The sequence below is a fragment of the Nerophis lumbriciformis genome, linkage group LG16 (assembly GCF_033978685.3).
Source record: "Nerophis lumbriciformis linkage group LG16, RoL_Nlum_v2.1, whole genome shotgun sequence".
In the NCBI taxonomy this organism is placed as follows: domain Eukaryota; kingdom Metazoa; phylum Chordata; class Actinopteri; order Syngnathiformes; family Syngnathidae; genus Nerophis; species Nerophis lumbriciformis.
Window position 1 is genome coordinate 39,722,364 of NC_084563.2, and position 26,198 is coordinate 39,748,561.

The 26,198-nt window shown below is 39.6% G+C and overlaps 1 protein-coding gene across 2 annotated transcripts in view; it reads left to right on the forward strand.

Annotated features, from left to right (window-relative positions):
* The window catches only part of LOC133617267 (E3 ubiquitin-protein ligase DTX4-like), a 75,499-nt gene extending 57,175 nt beyond the window's left edge, over positions 1-18,324 (forward strand). For both annotated transcript variants that reach the window (XM_061977156.2, XM_061977157.2), the window contains exons 11-12: positions 4,242-4,340; positions 9,115-18,324. In XM_061977156.2, coding sequence (XP_061833140.1) covers positions 4,242-4,340; positions 9,115-9,246 — 231 coding nt within the window. In that variant the 3' untranslated portion in view covers positions 9,247-18,324. The remainder of the gene's footprint in view (positions 1-4,241; positions 4,341-9,114) is intronic.
* Positions 18,325-26,198: the final 7,874 nt, after the last annotated feature.

Consider the following 26,198-nt stretch of genomic DNA (forward strand, 5'->3'; position numbering starts at 1 on the left):
TGGTCTCTGAACCTGATACAATTTTTTTGGTTTAAGATTAGATTCGATTCCATTTTGAGTCCTGATCTGATACTTTGACAATTGATCATAGAACTGAAAATGTTTTATAGTAAGTAACTAAAGTAAACACAATAACACCTTTTTATATAACATATCTTTTTATAAAACATATCTTTAGAATTTGCTTGTATTGTTGTAAATCAGATTATGTATTACATTTGTGGTATTGAATGATTTATAGTCATACCAAAGACTATAAAAATGGGACCCATTACCTCCCTGCTTGGCACTCAGCATCAAGGGTTGGAATTGGGGGTTAATTCACCAAAAATGATTCCCGTGCGAGGCACCGCTGCTGCCCACTGCTCCCCTCACCTCCCAGGGGGTGAACAAGGGGATGGGTCAAATGCAGAGGACAAATTTCACCACACCTAGTGTGTGTGTGACAATCATTGGTACTTTAACTTTAATTTTAACAAAATAGTGTTTAGTGTACAATCATTCAACAAAAGCAAAATCTACAATTGGCTCCCATTTTTATCATTTGGGTTTTGCCCTCAAAGTCTGTATCCAAAGACTTACTCCCAGAGTATGTAAACAATAACAAAAATTACCCCAAAAATATTTTGTAATAATAAGAACAAGACAAATTATTGATCGCAAAACCTTTGACATCTTCTCTCTCGTCCTCGTTGTCTTGTTTTCCTTTGAGTTATCGCTCTTTAGCCGCACTCTGCTGTCACTATCAGCGCAGCTACATCCCAATAGGTGGACCACTCTCATGTACGCTCTTTTGGAGCAGTCTTGCGCTTATTTTACTCATTAAACAAATCATTGAAGCAACAATACAAATCAATGTGTTTTTTCTGATTGAAGCAATCGATTTACTCGAACAATTACAGCCCTAACTGGGACACAACTGTGGTAAAGATTGGCTGTGCTCAGCCGCTCATCAACCTGTCAACAATCAGTTAAATAAGGTAAATATCGGCCTGATGCGATCCTGGAATCGGGAAATCTCTATTCGTAGTAGTTATTCAGCTCAACTGATACTGTATGGGTATAAAACACTGCAGGCCGCTCAGGGGTGGAGCAGATTTGTTACTAGGAATGTGAATCGTTTAATGCGCTGCGGTTTGCTCAAAATGACCAAAATATGTAAATATTGCATGCTATTATGAATGCGCCTGTTACTACCTAACATTTATACTTGCAGCATGGAAATAAAATGTTGAGGAAAACTTTTGGATGATTTTAAGAGCGCTTTAGAGGGGGAATAGACCAAATCCCATTAGCTCCATTGCTTACTGACTATTGCCCGCGTTTATTTACGAGTTAGAAAGCATAAAGGAAAAAAATGTGTGCTTGTCTCACATAAGGATTGTGAATGATCAAAATTTAAAAAAAGGCTGCTGTTGGCATGTTTTGTAAAAAGCGTGTCAGACTCTCTGCCTTTGTTGGGACGCTACATCATTTATTTACATGTTGTTACTTTCACAATATCACCATCAAGCAATTGTTGCAGGTGGCTGAGTCTGTACTCATTTATTACCGAAATTAAGCACAGATCGATACTTATTTTGGTCTGATTACTACCGTTCATGTCCATTCCGAGTTTTGGTACGTATACCTGTTTATTATCACTATGAAGTCACAATTGCAGCATTACAATTGGAGAAAAAGATAATTGATCTATTGTGATGGCCGCAACATAATATAAATTATGGCAACGTTCACACTGCAGGTCAATATAAACTTTTTTTTCAATATGTGGCATGTATTGGATTTTTTTTTTTTTCCCCCAAATTAGTGTGTGGATCAGAGTTTTCCCCAGATTGCCAATACACCTCTGGCAATGGGAATGTGGCTAGGGGCGTGGTCTTGGACTTTATACAATTTGCATAATTGGCATTGATGCAATAATTAAAAATGTTATACATACATTTAAAAACAAATCTGTTTAATTAGTATTAGCATATATTTTTTCTTTATATTTCATCACTAGTCAATAGTCCATATATTATGATCATTCTTACAATACATCACTTAAAATTGTCTTCCTTGTCATTCAAAGCTGTAAATGGTTGTTGGCTTACAATCAGGTTCCGGAAAGTAACAAAGACGACATGTGAACGTCATCTTGTCATGCCAAAAGTGATAACTAGTCATTGTTTATTAAAAAAAACAAAAAAAAAACACTAAAAGCGGATAAAATACATACAAAAAAAAAAAAATGTTATCTACATTGATGATGAGAATTGCAATCCATAATCGCCCTCTTTCTATTTAGACCGTTGTATTGTCCGTTTTTGCACAATTTTGGTCAGACAATACTAGTAAAATGTTTCTGTCTTTTTCTCTATTCTGACAGACAAAAAGCGCTATAAAAGTTGACTATTTAGCTTTAGCACAGGTGCTTACTGTCCCTTTCACAGACAATACGTTGTTGTGTTTTCCTCCACAATGGTTGACTCCCTGGTTGTTGTTGTAATGTGAAAACAGTCGATAGGAAGCATACTGGAGGTTTTCAGAAAGTCTTTGGAACATTGGGCACAAAGGCTTTGGAATTAATTGGCAACGGAGAAAAGTGGCCGTTGCCATATTTGCCGATGCTTTTTCCAAACAAATAATATTAGTTTATATTAGAGAGGCTTGCGAGGCGCCATGTATTAAGCTTTCTTATGCACCAAAACCTGGCGTACTCCCTTTTTCAGGGCAAAGTTGAGCAGTATCAAGACTGATGTTGACGAGGAAATGTGTGTTGTCTCAGGCCAACTTCATGCTTCACATACGCACATTTCTGTAGTCTGTGAATACTTTGGCAACACATAGAGGTCGTCGTTCAGCCTTTGACATTTGACTTCAATTTAAAAAAGGCGGCGGCAAGGACACAAAATTCACTTTCGCCAATGCATTTAATGCTTCATATACATATCAATATTTGTGTGTACATGTATTGATTTATGTAGGCGATCATTTTGCTACGTATTGCTGCCACAATGTGATCCTGTGACTCCTGCATATTCGGGCGCTGAGTAGCAACAGCAGCCGGTGGCGGCACACTGGGACCTCTGAAACCGGGGACATTGGAGGGCTGGTGTAGAACCAGCTCTGTTTTTTCGATTCCTGGGAATCATTTGCCAGTTTTGTTAACAATTGTCTTATCGTTACCGACTAAATAAGAAGATCAAATTGAACAAAAATCCAAATTGGCCATCATACCCTACAGTGTTAATGTAGCCTAAAGCGGGGTACGGACAATTTGGCTATTTTTGTCCCCATTGTCCCTGTTCTGAGTAAAGGCAGCAAAAGTCTGCCAAAATTGTCTTATAACACCGTCATGTGGTTTGATGTGTGTCAAGAGGAAATTTTTCCCGAAAATTGGCTCCAAAACGGGTCATGCTGACAATTGTTAAACATTGAACACGTTCGAAACCAATACTCTTCATGTCTATGGAAAACACAGACCTCTCTAGTTATGAATTATGACATGGTCCAGAAAGTAGCCAATCAAGATGCTAAAAAAAAAGCATTGTAGCTGCTTTGTTGACAATTTTCTCACCTCTAGCTTGCTTAGTTGAATCTGTGTTTATGCCATCTCCATGATTTTCCACTCTTTTTTTCTTCTTCTTCTTCTTTCAATAATAGTCCTAAAACCACCATTGTTTCTTTCTCTTCTACATTGCCTGTTTTTCTTCTTGTTGCTACTGTGGTTGATTGGTTGCTATGCGTTTTCTTCTTCGATTTTGTTAGATCACGTTTATTCACGCAAGATTTCAGGCTTAGAGAATGAATCTAGCTCGGTGGTGGGACAGAATTGTAACAGTATGTGTGTGCTGTGTTGTGTATATGATGGTAACACACCCCACACACAAATATCACTGCCCAATGCCTGATTTTTTTTTATCTTTATTGATGCGGTCTGTAACAGATAAAACATCTCCTAAGATTTAGAAGATATTTGTGTACACCAGCCTTAGGACACAAATATTATACTGTAAAATATTTATAAGATACAAAAATAGGGCTAACTTTAAGACTTATTTCATGCCAAAACTACAGAGAATTGGCTTAAAGAACAAAAACCATGAGTAAAGCCGCAAAATGTGACACAGGATGTGACGAAAGCTCACCGTATTCACTTTGGATATTTCAAATATACCATTATTAAAGACAAGATATCTCAATAGTTTTTTCCTCATGTCCTGCAAGTTGTCATACTGTCCTTCATTCACCACCAGGTACTGAGATTGCTTCTGGTAGCTTGGGACCGCAGGTTGATCTTTTCAGTCGGGACTTCAAGCACCACAGGAGAGTCTGACACTGTCATATGGAACGAGGTATGTCTTTGAGATTATTCATCTAAGGCCATGTCCACACGAACACAGATACTTAATAGACGCATACTTATCTTTGTGTTTAGGCCTCTTGTCCACATGCAGACGCATACTTTTGTCTTTAAAAACGCCAACTTTTGCAAAGTTCCAAAACTGTCCGCTTAGCGCAGGCCTGGGCAATTATTTTGACTCGGGGGCCAAATTTAGAGGAAAAAAAATGTGTCTGGGGGGGCCGGTATTATTTTTAGGAACACTAATACAAAACCTCACAATAATGTCTGATTGAATGCTAAAAACGTTATGACAGACCGCTTTAAAAAAGGAATGGAATTTCACATTTTTGTACTGTACATGAAAATAAAGAATGTGGGATTTACAGTATTAACTATGAAGGATAAAACACTGAATATTGACAACATTTGAACGTCACCCCCCCTCTCCATCCACGTATACAAACACAGCAAAATATGATAGCCAAGGGTAAAAAAAACAAAAAAAACCCTACTATCCGATATATCTGATACATCTCTAAGCTTTAGAACTTTGTTGTAAAAATCTCCTTCCACATCTGTTCCTGACACCCACATTTCAGACTCTGGAAACACTCTGTGGAAACGCTCCCCACCCACACTGCTTGATGCCTCGTCTGAGCTGCTGTGACTTACATTACTATAGTAACTAATTAGATGACCATAGTAACTAATTAGATGACCATAGTAACTAATTAGATGACCATAGTAACTAGTATATGATGCAGATTTCCAGTATTGAAAGAGTTAGTATAGTTGAAGATTTACGGTCATTTGAAAACATCACTGCACATCATAACGGCAGTTACACTTTCCAGCTTAAAGATCTAAAAAAAATTATTTGGGAATGTCCGGCGGGCCAGATTGAAAAGCTTAACGGGCCACATGTGGCCCCTGGCCCTTAATTTGCCCAGATCTGGCTTAGCGTATGCGTGTACACGGCACAAACGGAGACTTGTGATGACGTCACGGTTGTGTGCTGTCATTTCCAAGATTAACAACACTGCCTTTCTGGCTTAAAGCACGCTATAAGATGACTTACAGTATGTTTGGACGTAAACATGCTGCTATTTTCACTCAACATTAATAAAATAGACATCAAAATGGGCTTTGCGACACTCCCGCCGACGCTAATGACAGTCAGCTGTTTTGGATACAATCGCTGTGGAACCTCTACCTGATGGGACAGCTTTGATAAGCAAGACTTTTTGCGTTGTGTCATAAGAAAAGTGCAAAATTATCTTATTTTTTTAGCTCCTGTTTAACGGCAAATCATGAAGTTAACTTACGTGTCTTGTTTCCATTTTGTAGATGGAGCCGGGCGCGACCGTGCTCGCGCGTAAAAAGCGACCAAGCAACAACAAAAAATCATAATGTAGTTGGGCTGGGCGATATGGCCTTTTATTAATATCTCAATATTTTTAGGCCATGTCACGATACACGATATATATCTCGATATTTTGCCTTAGCCTTGAATTAACACTTGATGCATACAATCACACCAGTATGATGATTCTATGTGTCTACATTAAAACATTCTTGTTCATACTGCATTAATATATGCTCATTTTAAACTTTCATGCAGAGAGGAAAATCACAACTAAGTCAATTTACCAAAACTGTATTTATTAAGCAGTGGCACAAACATTCATGTCATTTCCAAAACTGAAAGTGCAAGATTGTCAGAGACATTTTAAAACAATCTATAAGTGCACTTTTGTGCATGATGTCACTAAGATGACTTATCAAAACAACACCACATTAAAGTGTTCTTTTTGTACAGAACGCCACTACAATAGTTAAAAACAAAGTGCACTTTTGTGCATGATGTCACACAAGATATTTCAATAACTGTCAATTAAAAATTAGCTGCATAATAGGAAATTAAATAGTATATGTCCTTTACTATGTGGTAGGTTCCTGCGGACGTTATCTCCTTCTGTTGTTGATTTTTTTTTTTCATACGGTGTTGAAGTGGAAATAGTTGCTTCGGCATTTTGTTGGTGTGGCACCGGCCGGAGATGTTGACATGCACAGTTTCAAGCACTCTTCATTCTCTAGCGGGTGACTTTTCAAATGATGCTACATTAGCAGTGGTGCTACTTTTTGTAGCAACGCTTTTGTCGCATAACTGTTCAACATCTTCCCGCTTGAAGCCAAACCACCGCCAGACGATGGATCCCTTGCTGTTTTTCTTGGGAATTAATTCTTCCTCCATTTGTTACCAGATTCACACCTTCTCTCTCTCGTATTACCACCCGCACCGCTAGCATCACAGCTAACGTTGGTATGTCTGTACCTGTCTGCATTGCGAGAGCGTGTGACGTTACACACGTGGCGTATGTAAGAAGGTGCGCTTGTTTTACGTCTCTGTGAGAAGGAGAGACAAGAAAGAGTGGGAAACGCGTGCAGTGTAATGCCCGCAGCTAAAAGCAACTGCGTGAGAACGTATACTCAAATATCACGATATAGTCATTTTCTATATCGCACAGACAAACCCGCGATATATCGAGTATATCTATATAGTATATCGATATATCGCCCAGCCCTATAATGTAGCATCCTTCTTGTAGTGTGTACTGATGTTAAAGACAATATACACTTAATTGCACATGTACCATATCACTATATTCATGATTAAATGCTTTATAATGCCCTTAAACATGCAAAATGTTTTTCTTGGCTCGTTAGTGCGTGCTGATTTTATAAATAATGTACACTTCACTGCACATGTAATACATCACCATGTTGCTGAACATGTTTTAATTCTATGAGTGTTGGATTTCAGCAGCACAGGCGTGCATTCGCTCTTTAATAATGTTCCCAGGGCTCTGTGTACGTGCAGGCTGGTTTTAAAGATAATGTACTTGTCATTGTACATCTAAAGTCGATCAAAATAAACATAATAGGAGGTGTAATGCCACCAAGTCAGCTATTGCTGCATTTTTCAGGCTTCTGATTGGACAAAATGTGCATAACAGCAGGTGTATGCGTTTGTGTGTAGACATTAGAGATGCACGGATAGGCAATTATTTCATCCGCAACCGCATCACAAAAGTCGTCAACCATCCGCATCCACCCGAACCAACATTTTATCAAAACCACACCCGCCCGCACCCGCCCGTTGTTATATATCTAATATAGATGATGCAAGCATATTAGTGAGGTTATAAAGCTTTTGCCTGTTAAAGAAAGGAGACTGATCCAATGCAGCAGAGACTGCGTGCCACGCATTAATATATCTTGGCCACGCATTAGTGGCTAAGATATATTAATGCGTGATAATATTATTTATCATTATTATAATATTATTGTCATTTCCATTAAGAAAGTTTTGACTATTGTTGCCAATGCCCTCAGATCAGGAGTGTGTTCCTCACACTTTGTGTGCGCAGTTCCAGCAAGCAGAACGAGGCTTTTAAGAAGTTAAAACAATGTTTTAGAAAGACTAGGCCTATATTTTCGTTAGGTAAAAAAAATGTTCTGAATTTATTTCAATGAATATTAACTTGTTAACGTTATAATGCTCAAATAGGGACGAGGGCGGGGTGCACAGTGAAACAGTGAACAATTTCGCGACAAAGATGAACCTTTATTGATTGATCTGCAGCCATGACAAAATATCAGACAATCTCCATTGTCAACGACAGGCAGGAACATAAGGATAAACACATAGCCTATGTTGTAGGCATAGGCTCATACGTTTTTAAGTTGAAATAAAAAATGTGCCTCATAAGCCTTAGGCTGTCAATCACGCGCACAAACTTAAATTATACAATAACATATGTATGTCATCTCTATTTAAACAAAAATAAATTAAATAAATAATAATAACAAATTACCTGCAACTTATTGGCCAAGGCAAATAGCTGAAGGGGGGAAATCAAACCCATCAGACTGCACTTTATCATCAAACTTGAATTATAATGAAAATAGACGGTCGCGACAAACAAAGCAGGCTAAATATCCTTACATTGTCACCAATCGGAGATGCGCTTCACTTGAAAGCGAAGCCAAATAATTATTCACACATAGTAGTATATCTCGAATAGAAAAAAAACACAATAAACAACGCAATTGCCTTAATTCCTTTGCATTGTAGTGCGCCCAAACAACACGTAACCATCAAAATTATTTAGCTGACCGAACTCAATATAGGTTAGACATGGGCTTATTTGGTATAGCCTATAGGTAACGTAGACTAATTCGTTTAACATATCCAACCGTATGTCTACTTACTTTTTTTTTTGTTAGCACTATGCAGGAATAAAATGGCATCTACAGTGCCAGGATTCATGCGAGAGCGCCTGGCCTCTAAAATGCGCCCTGCTGCGCTGAAGGAGCGCTCACTTGCGGCACTTGTTGCTGGGACGCGGTGCCTGATTAATAATTGACTGTTTCAAAGAGTGCTGCTCGTTTTTCGTATGTGGGTAACAACATTTAACTATGTATATATATTTCCGAATTCTTTCAACCGTCAACCGCCCGCATCTATTTAAAATCTATTTTTACCCGCCCGACCCGCGGTTTATCCGCGGACTCCGCGGTTGTGTCCGCAAACCGCGCATCTATAGTAGACATATACAGTTTTGAAACTACACTTGTGTGGATGGAGATCGTTTTAACCCCAAATATTTTTTTTTTAAACTCTCCGTGTTCGTGTGGACATGGCCTAAGCCTCAAATTGACCAATGTGTTAGTACATTGACATCAAATTTAGATGTAACAATTGTTCCCTTCTTCCTCAGGTCCACCACAAAACAGAGTTTGGCTCCAACCTGACAGGTCATGGCTTCCCCGACCCTGGGCACCTAGACAATGTTCTGGACGAGCTCCGTGCTCAGGGCATCACAGAGGACGATGGATTGACAGAAAAGTGAACAGAAGAGGAAGACCAGCAGATGTGAGGCTAGTAATGATGCAAAAGAGTAGAGGATAATGAAAAAGAAAGGGGAAGAGAATTTATAGAAATTATAGAAGCAAAAAGTGACCGAGACCACCTGCCCGAATTTAAAGGGTGCTGGAGAACATTTGTTTTTTTAAATTAACCACTTTTTTAAACTTTTTATTTAGTTAATAGTGGTTTGCCTGTCATTCCAATCCTGTATAGTTTTTTTGGGTGTAATCTTTAGAATTTGAAGTTTCAATGAAGAAATGAGTGTCAATCAAAGGACGCCACTAAAAACAAAACAAAAAATACAGCATGAGGAAGGAGGGCACACTCTGTTTTGGCTGCTGCGCAACAAGGTACTAACTTTACACACAGGTATGTGAGACTGAAACGGTACCAATAATAACAATAAATACAAGTTTACTTTACTGAGTGAAAGGAGAAGATTGTAAATGGCTTATCCAAAATTGGGCGAGAGAAAGGATCAAGAGAGCGATTTCTTCAGTAGGGGAGGGAACTGTAGAAATAATGTGGCAGTCAGAGAGAGAGAGAGAAGGTTTGTGAATGTAGTGTAGGATAGGAGCTGAGTAGAACTAACTTGTATGCTACTTTTTCAGGTGCTATCACCACAAACTCATGATGAACCTTGGTACTTTTTTTTGTAATATTTCTTCTTCTATTGGTTTTCATGTCGGGCTACATCCAGCCTCTAAGCAAATGAAAACTGTTTTATTTCTTGTCACTGTAATCCTCGTTCAACACTGTTATGTAACTTTTATTCACATTTTTATGGTCTAATGTCACACAGTGGAGCCTGTAGGAGTAAATAAGTCCAAGGAACATGTATTTGCATACATGTGATTGTTTTGAAACAAGGTTTACATGGTCTTAAGACATCACATGTACAATTCTGGACAAAATACTAAAACTGGGGCAGGGGACAATAGGTATTCAGGTTTTGCGCTTGTGGAAGGTAAACCGTAGTGATGGGTGAAACGATACAGAAGCCCTAGGGGTGATACAGTGTCCCTTGATACCTCGGTGTGTGTGTGTCACTTTAAAAATCATATGGCCGATGCAGCTGCTGTGTCATTTGACTGCAAAAGCGCCAGACTGTTTCTCAGAAGGCGCTTTTACTGTTACCAATCAAAATGGAACTGAGAAAAGTTCAGAAAAGTGCCATAATTTTACTTTTACAAAGCCAAATAAGGTCAATGTTCTTCTTTTCCGGTTTACTATTTGGCTCATTGACCAGAGTTGCACATTTCATATTCCTTTCTGCACAGCTATTCATTTAAAAATATACATATTATAATTGCTAACTATTCATTTTATTTGCATTTCAAATGTAGTGACTTTTTTTTTAATCCAGCAGATGGCGCTATCACAGTATTAGGGCATTGTCAATACAACCAGTGTATGCCAACGACATTTACTAGTACTAATAACCAGATTGTAAGTAAAGCATTAAAATGCAAAAACAAGGAACAGAAGATAGTAAAAATAAATGAAAAAAATCTATGGAAAAAAAGTCAAAAGTTTAGATCTGGCTGTCATGTCAATTTCTTTTAAATACTCTAATGACCCCCCGATGCAAAAGTGAAAAATATTGTTGAACCCCACAAGCTTGCTGCCGTTGTTGAAAGATGTAAGAGTGGAAAAAAACAACTAAATATTACCTCAAAGTCGGAGGATAAAGACACGGGCCGATCTTTGACTCAAATTAAGGCCCTTTAGCCTTTACGGGTGCTGACTTCCGGCCAATAATAATGACATCACACACTAAAATATGAAAACAATATTAAGACAGTGATGGTAAATATTTCTGACATAAAAAATGTGAGTGGACATCATACTGCATTCTATAAATGATTTAAAACTTGTGAGCGTGAAAGGTTTTAAACTGGAAAAAAAAAAATACAAAACATGTTTGTGTCTTTTAGGCTGAATCCCAATTCTCCCTTTAACTTTCCCTCCTTTGTTTCACTGCCAGCCCTCGTTTCTTGAAATCAAGCCAAGGCTTAGCGGTGGAAAACACGCTCTAAGAAATTAGACGCTGTTCATTTCTCGATACGTCGTCACCTCTAGCCGCTTGGTGGCTGTTATTATTATTATTAGACTGATAAAAACGAATGTCACGGTATTCAGAAGCTACAATATGTTTGTTGCAGTCGTACCCCCTTTATTGCTGTTGGTTGTTTCCTGACCCGCTGGTGCTATGTCAATTTACTCTAATAATTACAACAATGGGTTAGCTTTAAATGTGTTTTTTTTAATTATTCATTTAGTCCACACAGATTATGGTGGTGGTAAGATACAGTTGTAGCCACAACTTCCCTGTAAGACTGACAAAGTAAGCAAAAAGTAAGAATTATTATTAACATTTTTTAACATTATTTAAAACCTCTAGAAATGAAATAACACCCTTATGATCACCGTTATGTTTACGTTGTTTACCCAGTACAGTAGCCATAATAGAAAATAAGACACATACTGTACTGTAATACATATAAGACATAAGATACTGTACAGTCATATAGATTCTCTCACACCCAGTTCTTAAGCACAACCACGAAAACGGTGAAATGACTGCCATCTGTTTGATTAGGATCTGCAGTGCATACAGGCCAGTATCTAAGATTTTTATTTTAAAGGCCTACTGAAATGAATTTTTTTTATTTAAACGGGGATAGCAGATCCATTCTATGTGTCATACTTGATCATTTCGCGATATTGCCATATTTTTGCTGAAAGGATTTAGTATAGAACAACGACGATAAAGTTCGCAACTTTTGGTCGCTGATAAAAAAAAGCCTTGCCTGTACCGGGAGTAGCGTGACGTCACAAGTTGAAAGTCTCCTCACATTTCCCCATTGTTTACACCAGCAGCGAGAGCGATTGGGACCGAGAAAGCGACGATTACCCCATTAATTTGAGCCAGGATGAAAGATTCGTGGATGAGGAACGTGAGAGTGAAGTATTAGAGTGCAGTGCAGGACGCATCTTTTTTCGCTCTGACCGTAACTTAGGTACAAGGGCTCATTGTATTCCACACTCTCTCCTTTTTCTATTGTGGATCATGGATTTGTATTTTAAAACACCTCGGATACTATATCCTCTTGAAAATGAGAGTCGAGAACGCGAAATGGACATTCACAGTGACTTTTTTCTCCCCGACAATACATCGGTGAAGCACTTTAGCTACGGAGCTAACGTGATAGCATCGGGCTTACTCAGTGGCCTAGTGGTTAGAGTGTCCGTCCTGAGATCGGTAGGTTGGGAGTTCAAATCCCGGCCGAGTCATACCAAAGACTATAAAAATGGGACCCATTACCTCCCTGCTTGGCACTCAGCATCAAGGGTTGGAATTGGGGGTTAAATCACCAAAATGATTCCCGGGCGCAGCCACCGCTGCTGCCCACTGCTCCCCTCACCTCCCAGGGGGTGATCAAGGGTGATGGGTCAAATGCAGAGAATAATTTCGCCACACCTAGTGTGTGTGTGACAATCATTGGTACTTTAACTTTAACTTTAACTTTAACTGCAGATAAAAACAAAAGAAATAAACCCCTGACTGGAAGGATAGACAGAAAATCAACAATACTATTTAACCATGGACCTGTAACTACACGGTTAATGCTTTCCAGCCTGGCGAAGCTTAACAATGCTGTTGCTAACGACGCCATTGAATCGAACTTAGCTATGGACCTCGACAGAGCTATGATAAAAACATTAGCTCTCCACCTACGCCAACCCTCATCTGCTCATCAACACCGAAGCTCACCTGCGTTCCAGCGATCGACGGAGCGACGAAGGACTTCACCCGATCATCGATGCGGTCGGCGGCTAGCTTCGGATAGCGCGTCTGCTCTCCAAGTCAAAGTCCTCCTGGTTGTGTTGCTGTAGCCAGACGCTAATACACCGATCGCATCTACAGCTTTCTTCTTTGCAGTCTCCATTGTTCATTAAACAAATTGCAAAAGATTCACCAACACAGATGTCCAGAATACTGTGGAATATTGCGATGAAAACTGAGCTTTTTGTATTGGATACAATGGCGTCCCAATACTTCGGTTTCAACCATCGACGTCACGCGCATACGTCATCATACCGAGACGTTTTCAACCGGAAGTTTCGCAGGAAATTTAAAATTGCACTTTATAAGTTAACCCGGCCGTATTGGCATGTGTTGCAATGTTAAGATTTCATCATTGATATATAAACTATCAGACTGCGTGGTCGGTAATAGTGGGTTTCAGTAGGCCTTTAAGTTAATTTAGGCTTATTTATCCTTGAACATTTTTAAATATGCACATTTTTGACTGATACGCGGCAATAGTTAAACGCAAAATAGCGAGGAATCGTGATAGGATTTTCTTAATAAACATACAGCACAGGCCAAAAGTTTGGACACACCTTCTCATTCAATGCCTTTTCTTTAATTTCATGACTATTTACATTGTAGATTGTCAATGAAGGCATCAAAACTATGAGTGAACACATGTGGAGTTATGTAACAAAAAAATATGAAATAACTGAAAACATGTTTTATATTCTAGTTTCTTCAAAATAGCCACCCTTTGCTCTGATTATTGCTCTGCACACTCTTGGCATTCTCTTGATGAGCTTCAAGAGGTAGTCACCTGAAATGGTTTTCACTTCACAGGTGTCACAGTTTTGATGCCTTCAGTGACAATCTAAAAAATAAAGAAGAAAACGCATTGAAATGAGAAGGTGTGTCCAAACTATTTTTAGTACAAATCATCCGTAAAATTAAACTCAAATTTGATTTTAAAAAGTATAAAAAATTGTACCACATAAATAAAAAGGTTGTATTATTTGTCATTATTACAAGTGAGACTCTGCACGTGTCTGAGTGAGAATCTCCTCACTCATCTTTACACTGATGTATTCACTGACCTGATCACCATATGTATAACAACACTTTTCAGCTAATCATCCACAGTTAGGGTAAAGGAGCACATAAATTGCGTAATTAATCTGCATATATACAGTACAGGCCAAAGTTTGGACACACCTTTGTATTTCTTTATTTTCATGACTATTTACATTGTAGATTGTCACTGAAGGCATCAAAACTATGAAATGTGGAGTTATGTACTTAACAAAAAAAAGGTGAAATAACTGAAAACATGTTTTATATTCTAGTTTCTTCAAAATAGCCACCATTTGCTCTGATTACTTTTTCGCACACTCTTGGCATTCTCTAGACGAGCTTCAAGAGGTAGTCACCTGAAATGGTTTTCACTTCACATGTGTGCTTGACGCTCATCGAAAGAATGCCAAGGGTGTGCAAAGCAGTAATCAGAGCAAAGGGTGGCTATTTTGAAGAAATTAAAATATAAAACACATTTTCAGTTATTTCACCTTTTTTTGTTAAGTACATAACTCCACACGTGTTCATTCATAGTTTTGATGCCTTCAGTGACAATCTAAAATGTAAATATAGAGGAGAAGGTGTTTCCAAACTTTTGGCCTGTACTGTATTTGGAAAAACCGTGATGGAGTGAAAAGGCGCGAAGTGACGAGAGATGACTATTTGCGTTGGGTCGTCGAAACGAGCAATTTTTTTTTAAATAAATAAAACAAATTAAGGAAGTAGATTAGCACTCTAATCATTTATGACATATAATCAACTCTGGCTAAGTCTGTTTGCTGCCAATCAAACACTGTAGCTACAGCCAACATTCTAAACGTGGATAATGTAAGTTCTGAAAGTAAATTAGGTGTCTAATCATTCATGAAATAGTAAACTGGAGTGAAGTCTGGTGCTTGTCTGATAGCATTGTAAGTAGAGATGTTCGATAATATCGGACTGCTGACATTATCGGCCGATAAATGGTATAAAATGTAATATCGGAAATTATCGGTATCGGTTTCAAAAAGTAACATTTATGACTGTATAAAACGCCGCTGTGTACACGGACGCAGGGAGAAGTACAGAGCGCCAATAAACCTTAAAGGCACTGCCTTTGCGTGCCGGCCCAGTCACATAATATCTACGGCTTTTCACACACACAAGTGAATGCCAAGCATACTTGGTCAACAGCCATACAGGTCACACTGAAGGTGTCCGTATAAACAACTTTAACACTGTTACAAATATGCGCCACACTGTGAACCCACACCAAACAAGAATGACAAACACATTTCGGGAGAACATCCACACCGTAACACAACATAAACACAACAGAACAAATACCCAGAACCCCTTGCAGCACTGACTCTTCCCACCTCAACCTCCTCATGCTCTCTCACGGAGAGCATGTCCCAAATTCCAAGCTGCTGTTTTGAGGCATGTTAAAAAAAAAAATGCACTTTGTGACTTCAATAATAAATATGGCAGTGCCATGTAGGCATTTTTGGAAAACCTTGTTACATTGTTTAATGCATCCAGCGGGGCATCACAACAAAATTAGGCATAATAATGTGTTCATTCCACGACTGTATATATCGGTATCGGTTGATATCGGAATCGGTAATTAAGATATCGGCAAAAAAGCCATTATCGGACATCTCTAATTGTAAGCTTTAAAAACAACGTTCAAAACATGGCAGTATTTACTTGGAGGAGCAAATAATTGAATACTTAATAAGACACGTCCATATTCCATTTTATAATGTTACATTTACACACTTTTTGCCATTTTGTCAGCCATGTTGTGATGGGAACTTAAAACAACACTTGGTTGCAAGTGTGTTTGGGACCACTCTTTGTTTGGAGGATTATACACCCCTTGACATTTAGCCCTTCCCCTAGGGAATTGGGACACCCCTTGCTCGACGAAAAGGGGAAGAAGTGGGATTCAGCCTAAGAAAATTCGAAATTGGGAATTTCTCCACTCTTTTTGTGTCATCTGATGATAATAATATGATCATTATGATCAATTATGATCATTTTGTCCTCAATCTCATGGCGATATTGGAGACTGAGCTTTTTGTTTGAAACGCTCCTTGTCGTCTTCATCTATTTCTCTAGCAAGTGAATGGATCTTTATCTTAAGTTAAAGTTAAGTTAAACTTTATCTTTGTTTTTAGCTGATGTGTGTATGATGAGTGTGGCCAGAGAAATGTGTATACTCTCCACACACTCCAAGTAAAGAGTATTAGGTACTGTACTTCTAGATTTTCTGCACTAACAACATAATTGGGAAATGTGTATAATAGTGGAACAACACTCTAATGTCAACCAACCACTCAAGTCATAGTCTTGTTATTGTTACTAAAAAAGTGCCCGCTTAAGCCGATGTCTTGCAAAAGTATTCACCCCTTTAGAGGTTTCGGCCTTTTATTGCTTAATATTTGTGCGAGGCGCTGTACAAATTTGGGAACCAAAATGTGTACGTGTAAAAGCTTTATTGTCATTGCAGATGTAAAAAACAAATTCGCCACAGCGCCTTTTGAGATAAGAGTATAAAATACATGAAAATAGAAGAATCAAAGTAAAGTTAGAAAAGCACAGAGAGAGTGCAGACCTCTGCCAAGCCCTACCTTCCAATTGTTTAAAAAAAAAAAAAAAAAAAAAAAAAAAAAAAAAGGTTGGGGGTTTCGGATCAGCCCCAAAATGTAATCACTTATTCCTTATCCCATTACGGACATTTTCTGAAAGTTTTATGAAAATTTGCCCAAAATATTTTGGACTTGCTAGGAGTTAAATAAACCGAATGAGGCCTGTTGCCTGGCTCTGCGGTGTTTGTAGCATAAAAAGAAACTTAAACGTAAGGTCACCAAGTAGAAATATTCCAGATCAGGCCCCAAATCTAATCAATTATTCTTTATCCCATTTCTAGCATTTCCTGAAATTTTCGTGAAAATCCGGCAAATAAAGAGTTAGCTCTAGTGCAGGGGTCGGCAACCTTTACCAGTCAAAGAGCCATTTTGACCAGTTTCACAAATTAAAGAAAACAAAAGGAGCCACAAAAATCTTTTGAAATTTAAAATGTAATAACGCTGTATACAAAGATTTTTTTTGCTTTGTGCTATGTATAAACCAGGAGTCTCAGACACGGGGCCCACACCTTAATATGAAAATTGAATGTTAGTGCTGCCCGCGAGTTTTATATGAATGGCGCTTGACAGCGTCATACTTGTCAACCCTCCCGATTTTTCCGGCAGACTACGAATTTCAGGGCAACTATTCTCTCGAACGTGCCATGATGGTATAGCATTTAGCGCCCACTACAACCAGCGTGCCGGCCCGGCCACACGTTGTATGGGGCTTCTGCTTGCTCACGTAAGTGACAGCAAGGCATACTTGGTCAACAACCACACAGGTTACACTGACGGTGGCGGTATAAAAAACTTTAACACTCTTACTAATAATGCGCCACACTGTGAACCCACACCAAACAAGAATGATAAACACATTTCGGGAGAACCATACTTGCCAACCCTCCCGGATTTTCCGGGAGACTCCCGAAATTCAGCGCCTCTCCCGAAAACCTCCCGGGACAAATTTTCTCCCGAAATTCAGGCGGAGCTGGAAGCCACGCCCCCTCCAGCTCCATGCGGACCTGAGTGACGTCAGGTGCGCAACACCACGTAAATCGTTGGCCAACCAAAAAGTAACCCCAGTACGCTATAGCCAACATTCACCAGAAGATGGCAACAGACAAACATAGATAACTCTATTACATTATTCCCCTTTTAGAAATGTATAGAAGTTACTCAAAATAAATACACAACCCAACCAAAAAATGCAGCAGCTCAATTAAAAAACTGTACTTAAGCCACATTCTTTTTTTTTATTTTAGTACTGAACTCTTAACCCTCATTTGTAAAAAAAAAATAACATGCTTATTATACAAACAGTATTTGTACACCTTTAACACAGATTTGTATACTGTCTTCAGAGATTCAGTTTTTTTGGTGGTACTCGAAACCTTTCTGGGTACCTGCGAAAGGGTGTTCAGCATGGTTAGAAAAATAGTGACAGAGAATAGAACAAGGATGGACAATTCAACCCTTAACTCAACAATGAGTAGTTGAGTGTTATGTGTGTGTATATGTGTAAATAAATGAACACTGAAATTCAAGTATTTCTTTTATTTGTGTGTGTATATATATATATATATATATATATATATATATATATATATATATATATATATATATATATATATATATATATATATATATATATTGTGTGTGTGTGTGTGTATATATATATATATATATTGTGTGTATATATATATATATATATATATATATATATATATATATACACCGCTAGAATTCACTGAAAGTCAAGTATTTCTCTATATATATATATATATATATATATATATATATATATATATATATATATATATATATATATATATATATATATATGAAATACTTGACTTGGTGAATTCTAGCTGTAAACATACTCCTCCCCTCTTAGCCCCGCACCCGCCCCACCCCGACCACGCCCCCCACCCCCCCACCTCCCGAAATCGGAGGTCTAAAGGTTAGCAAGTATGGGAGAACATCTGCACCGTAACACAACATAAACACAACAGAACAAATACCCAGAATCCCATGCAGCCCTAACTCTTCCGGGCTACATTATACACCCCCGCTACCAAACTCCGCCCACCTCAACCGACGCACGGAGGGAGGGGGGGGTTGATGTGTGAGGGAGCAGGGTTGGGGTGGGGGCGGGGTTTGGTGGTAGCAGGGGTGTATAATGTAGCCCGGAAGAGTCAGGGCTGCATGGGATTCTGGGTATTTGTTCTGTTGTGTTTATGTTGTGTTAAGGTGCAGATGTTCTCCCGAAATGTGTTTGTCATTCTTGTTTGGTTTTGATTCAAAGTGTGGCGCATTATTAGTAAGAGTGTTAAAGTTGTTTTATATGACCACCGTCAGTGTAACCTGTGTGGCTGTTGACCAAGTATGCCTTGCTGTCACTTATGTGTGCGAGCAGAAGATGCATACAACAAGAGGCTGGACCGGCACGGTGTTAATATAAATTGTAGAGGGCGCTAAATGCTGCACCATCACGGCACGCCTTTATTATTATTGTAAGGGTGAAAATCTGAGAATATTAATCCCAGTAGTTATCTGCCGGAGGCAATGAAATCCGGAAGTCTCCCGGGAAAATCGGGGGGGTCGGCAAGTATGCAGCTGAGCCGCATCAGAGTGATCAAAGAGCCGCGGAGCCGCGGGTTGCCGACCCCTGCTCTAGTGCAATGAAAAAAACGGAGTGAACCCTCTTGTTTGTCTCCGCTGTCTTTTTCTCTCTGTGGCCGCTAGCTGACACAAACAGAACTTGAAGCTCGTAACATAGTAGGCCAAAAATCCTGAACGTTTCGTCGAAAATCCGCCCATAACTTTTTACATTTCTTTGACAACTAACAAACAAACGATGACCTAAAACGAGGGGCTTTGACATAGAAAATAACAGGTTCCACTGTATTACAATGATGATGGTCCTCTCTGTATGGTTACTCATTTGAATAGGTTTAAAAAATAGACCCTTTCTCTATGATAGTATTACCCTAACATGATCATAGTGTTAATAGCTTTTGTTGTCAATTTACTGTGTATTCTTCATGTTATGTTTAATGCAAAATGTTTTTATTTACCATTTTCATGGCATATGTAATGCTGATTTTAAACATGTTTTCTCTGAAATAGGGGATTTAATGGTACGCCCTCATTTGAGCATTCTTGTATTTTGTCATATATATTGCTCTGACGACCCAAACACTGTACAATTGCTTCTGGAAACTGCTAATGCTGTATCATCAGTAAATGACTTTGAACTATGGACAATGTTAGAAGACTGGCTACTGATCCATGTTGTGCAGTGTTTGAACAATGTGAGCAATAACTCACCATCCGACTTGTGTTCCTCCTTTGAAAGCAGATTGAATCCCACTCGGAGTTCCTCCAGAAGACAATAGCACATCTTTTTGTGAGCCCTTTGGGATTGTGCCTGTTTTTTTGATAGGACAACGGGAAATGTGTTGGTACGAAGGGCAATGTGTAACAGAAAATGCTGGAGTAAGACTGATTAATACACATAAAATAAACAATGAACAAAACAGCTGTCTGTTTCTTTGTGCTATATAACAACAAGTAATAAGATTATACAAACCCCAAAACCAGTGAAGTTGGCACGTTGTGTAAATCGTAAATAAAAACAGAATACAATCATTTGCAAATCCTTTTCATCCTATATTCAATTGAATAGACGTTCGAACTGGAAAACGTTGTTATTTTTTGCAAATAGTAGCTCATTAGGAATTTGAGGCCTGCAACATGTTTCAAAAAAGCTGGCACAAGTGGCAAAAAAGACTGAGAAAGTTGAGGAATGTTCATAAAACACTTATTTAAAACATCCCACAGGCTAATTGGGAACAGGTGGGTGCCATGATTGGGTACAAAAGCAGCTTCCATAAAATGCTCAGTCATTCACAAACAAGGATGGGGCGAGGGTCACCACTTTGTGAACAAATGCGTGAGCAAATTGTCCAACAGTTTAAGAACAACATTTCTCAACAAGCTATTGCAAGGAAATTCACTGTAATATCATCAAAAGGTTCAGAGAATCTGGAGAAATCACTGCACGTAGGTGATGATGTTACAGACCTTCGATCCCTGCATCTAAAAGCAACATCATTGTGTAAAGGATATCACCACATGGGCTCAGGAACACTTCAGAAAACCACTGTCAGTAAATACAGTTGGTCGCTACATCTGTAAGTGCAAGTTAAAACTCTACTATGCAAAGCCAAAGCCATTTATCAACAACACCCAGAAACGCCGCCGGCTGCGCTGGGTCCAAGCTCATCTAAGATGGACTGATGCAAAGTGGAAAAGTGTTCTGTGGTCTGACGAGTCCACATTTTAAATTGTTTTTGGAAACTGTGGATGTTGTGTCCTCCGGAACAAAGAGGAAAAGAACCATCCGGATTGTTATAGGCGCAAAGTTCAAAAGCCAGCATCTGTGATGGTATGGGACAATTTAGAGTGAAAAGCAAATTTTATTGTCACTCGTATACAAAACATTCTAACTTGGATTGTTTCCCTGGCTTCGAGACTCTCCCGAAGGACAGTGCGGCAAAGACACAACAAACTCCCTTCTTGTCTCTCATGGACACACACCTGTTGTTGTTGACTTTGGACTGACTAGCGGCTGCACGACATCAAGGCCGCGGAACAGAGACACGCGGCAGGCTTACACACACACATGCATCCACAAAAAAATATACACCAAACACACATACCCCACCCCCAATCCAACGCCCTCAACGCAAATCCCATAGGGGTGATGGACGGATGGGCAGCGCCTGAGAGCTGCAGCCTGCCACCATGGCCCCCCACTCCCTCCCCTCTGTTGCTAGATATCTCGAGATGTACGTTGTAATATGTATATGTGCTTTGCTATGGGTTTTTTTTTTCCACTCCAGACTGGGCCCCCTTAGAAGCCCAGTCTAGATTGCTTTTTTTTTTTACTCATCCTTCCCCAGCGTTTACCTGTTTCCCATCTTTTACAGGGCGCCTTGTGGCGACCCATCAGCGTTCCTGTTCTGTAAATCTGTACACTGTTTGTTTGTCTAATCTTGAACGGGTTTGTGCTGAAAACAATGTTTTGTTGTACTTGTACAATGACAATAAAGACCTATCCTATCCTGTCCTATTCTATGGGGGTGTATTAGTGCCCAAGACAAGGGTAACTTACACATCTGTGAAGGCACAATTAATACTGAAAGGTACATACAGGTTTTGGAGCAACATATGTTGCCATCCAAGCAACGTTATCATGGACGCCCCTGCTTATTTCAGCAAGACAATGCCAAGCCACGTGTTACAACAGCGTAGCTTCATAGTAAAAGTTTGCGGGTACTAGACTGGCCTGCCTGTAGTCCAGACCTGTCTCCCATTGAAAATGTGTGCCGCAATATGAAGCCTAAAATACCACAACGGAGACCCCGGACTGTTGAACAACTTAAGCTGTACATCAAGCAAGAATGGGAAATAATTCCACTTCAAAAAATGTTCTCGTCAGTTTACTGAGTGTTGTTAAAAGGAAAGGCCATGTAACACAGTGGTAAAAATGCCCCTGTGCCAAATGTTTTGCAATGTGTTGCTGCCATTGAATTCTAAATTAATGATTATTTGCAAAAAAAAATGTTTCTCAGTTCGAACATTAAATATCTTGTCTTTGCAGTCTATTCAATTCAGGATTTGCAAATCATTGTATTCTGTTTTTATTTACGAATTACACAACGTGCCAACTTCACTGGTTTTGGGTTTTGTAGAATACTTGGCCAAATATGCATTGTTAAACTTAAATAAGTAGATTTAAAAGTGTTCTAGAATGCGCACAATGTGTTGTGTATGTTGAGCGTTAATCTGCTGAGTGATGGTTGGCGTTACCGAGAAGCCTCTCAAACATTGCCCTTTATGGGAACACCACAAAGGTCTGGTTGCTTTTGAAGTCCTTAGACAAGGAGTTCAAGGTAACTTGGAGCAGATGGTGCTGCTGTAGACTCAAGGGACACCAAGGTGGCCCAGGCAATAGTTGTGGTGAAGGTGAAGTGAATACATATGGTGAATGTTTATATTCCACTTGGTGAAAGCAAACCACCAGGTTTAAGTAAATAATGGTTGAGCCCATTATAAATTAAGGAGCCTTAGTTGGACATTTGTATGTGGACTGGGTTAACTCTCTCACGAGAAGAGGCAATACATTCAGACTTCGGAATGCAAAAGTGATAGCTCTATCCTGGAGGAGAGACTCCATGTTTATCTTAAATGTCAACCTACAAGTTATGGTATACATCTGTCACTGCACATGAACATCTTCTTACATGGTCAGGTTGTGCTGTCCTGACTTAGCACACACCCAGAGACAAAAAGAAGGAATATAAAAACTGATGATTTGGCTTCTCCAGGTTAGGAGTCCTTCATTTTTGACCTGATGTCCTCCAGGAACTGCAATCCTGTATAATGACAAAGCAACTTTTTGTTCAGAAAAGCGTCTCCGACGTCTCTTTTGATCCAGCCGCGCTGCCGTGTCACCCTTCTGTCTGGACGAGGATGACAAGACCAGAAATACACATCAAAGGCCAGAAGGAAGTAGAGTGCCCAAGCTGTCGGGCTGGATGTGGAGGCGCGGCAGCGCCACAGAGATCTGGTGGGTGTAGTGGCCCATGGCAGAGCAGGCCTGTGGATGTTCCCAACACCATCTCGGCACAGCAGAGCAAGGGTAAGGAGAAGCAAAGGAATATACAGGAGGTGGTCAGGACAGCGGTGGAAGGATTAGCAGAGCGGTTGGTCCGAGGCAGAGGGGGCCTGGACCACATGGGCGCACACTATGGACCGTAAAGTCACCTGCATGGACGGAGCTGTGGTAGGCTGAACCACACCGTATCAGCATCCTGATGCAGGCAGTTTATGACGTCCTGCCGAGTCTAGCGAACCTCTTTAGAAAGTGGAGACCCCGAACTTCCAACTGTGTTCAGCAAGAGGAACTCTGGAACACGTTCTGAGCTCCTGGGCCATTACACCTTGCACCCCAAACCAGGTGCTGTAACCAATTGCAGAAGCTACGAGCAAAGGTATTATTAGCAGCCAAAGCCGTGTGCGGACTTTTGTCAAAGCAGGAGATCAGCCAAAGGTAGTTCGCAAGAAAGCACCAGCAGGGATTCCGGCAACTGCCCAAGACTGGCAGCTTCCTGCAGACCTGGAGAAGCAGCTGCCAGCACCAACCTGAGGCCTGACATCCTACTGGTCTCAGAGAGAACCAAGAGCATCATAATAATGGAGCAGACAATGCCATGGCATTGTCAGCTCCATTATTATGATGCTACAAGGTGTGTGTGGGGGGGGAGGTTTGTTGGTAGCGGGGGTGTATTTTGTAGCGTCCCGGAAGAGTTAGTGCTGCAAAGGATTCTGGGTATTTGTTCTGTTGTGTTTATGTTGTGTTAATGGTGCGGATGTTCTCCCAAAAATGTGTTTGTCATTCTTGTTTGGTGTGGATTCACAGTGTGGCGTATATTTGTAACAGTGTTAAAGTTTTTTATACTGGCACCCTCAGGGTAAGAAAGCATTTAGGTTTTCAGCACCGAAGGCTTGGAATAACCTACAATCGAACATTAAACTTCAAACCCTAGTTACGCTGAATGAGTTTAAAGCTTCTGTGAAAGGACTGCAGTCTACCTTGTCTGTATGCACATGTGTCATGTGAGCAAGTTTTAATGTTGTAAATGTGATGTTTTATGTATTTGTTTACTGTTTTTAATGTAACCTTGCTGCTGCCCTCTTGGCCAGGTTTCCCTTGGAAAAGAGATCTTTGATCTCAATGGGATTTTACCTGGTTAAATAAAGGCTAATAAATAAATAAATAAGTAACCTGTATCGCTGTTGATGAAGTATGCGTTGCATTCACTCGTGTGTGCGTACAGAAGCTGCACATATCTTGTGACTGGGTCTGAACGATGTTATAATGGAAGAAAAGCGGACGTGACGATAGCTCGTAGAGGACGTTAAAGGCCGTGCTTTTAAGGCACGCCCCTAAGATTGTTGTCCGGGTGGACGAGATATAATGACTGATGAACAACTTCGTTCGATAATGAAGGTTTCCTCAGCTCAAAGCCTGAGCCCCGACATTAATGAACTAGCATCCAAGAAAAGATGGCAGGTATCTGGCTTGGGCACATCAGATTAGATCAGTGTGTTGCAAACTGAGCAGTTTAAAGTCCTGAATGGTTGGTTTATTAATTGTTATTTAATTTTCAAATTTATTAGCCTGTGGAAAAAGTTAATGTTGATATTTACCTCAGAAGGCTGCAAATAGAAAAGAGGCATTCAATTGTTATTTAAATTGTATTTGATATGCCATTGATATGTTTTAATTATTATTATTATTATTATTTGAAACTCGATTTTGCATGTCACTATAAAGTTATATAAGCCTTGCTTGTTCAATATTCAATGCAAAACTTGTTTGGGTCCCTATTAAAAGGTTTATTTGTTCAACCTTGGCCCGCGGCTTTGTTCAGTTTTAAATTTTGTATTTGAGTTTGACACCCCTGTGTTAGATTGTTAGTATGGACTTTTATATAACAAGCTACATATTTAATGAAAAATAACTACTGTAATTTTACATGAATTTGAAAGTAATTTAAGAAAACAGAAAATGCTATGTATTATTAATTTGGTATTTTTCTGTAAAAAAAAATAGAAATATACATAGTTTGTCATTACTGGCATATTACTTAAAATAACAGGTGGATTGTTTATTTACAGATAATGTCTTCAATTCTACAGTTTTATAAACTATTTAAAAAAAATAGAAAAATTACAGTAGACATTTAGAGTAAATTAACCATAAAAATAGGATTTTTTTTTACAGTGCATGGGAAGACTGCTTGGGTGAGCCCGTGTAAGGAAGAACACCAAGTATGAACACCCGGGGCCTCATGTAGAAAGCTTGCGTATGCACAAAAACCTGCCGAATGCCCTTTTTCACAGCAAAAGGTGAGATCTATCAAAACTAATGTTGACGTGCGAACACTTTCATACATCTGAGGTAGTTGGAAAGCCATGGAACTTTTTGTACATGAGGCCCCTGGTCATCAACTGTCGTGCCCATGGAGGTTGGCAGCAGAGGATTTGTGGGGCACTCATTCCACAAAGCCCTGGGTGCCCTTGGAGCTGAGCCATCAAAACATCATCAAAGCAGGTGGCAAAGCCTCTAGATGGCTCTGAATCCGAAGGGGAGACCCACAGGGAGGACAAGTGCCACCGAAACACAAGTCGCCTTTTTGCGGCTAGGTCACCTGGGAGAGGGTGTTTGACGTTTGAAAGACCCGAAACACTTTATGACCCCAGGAACATCACTGATGGTGTGTTCAGGTGCATAAGAAGATGTATTTAACTGTTCCCACCGCTGCTATTCGCATTGTCCCTCATGGCGCACAGTCT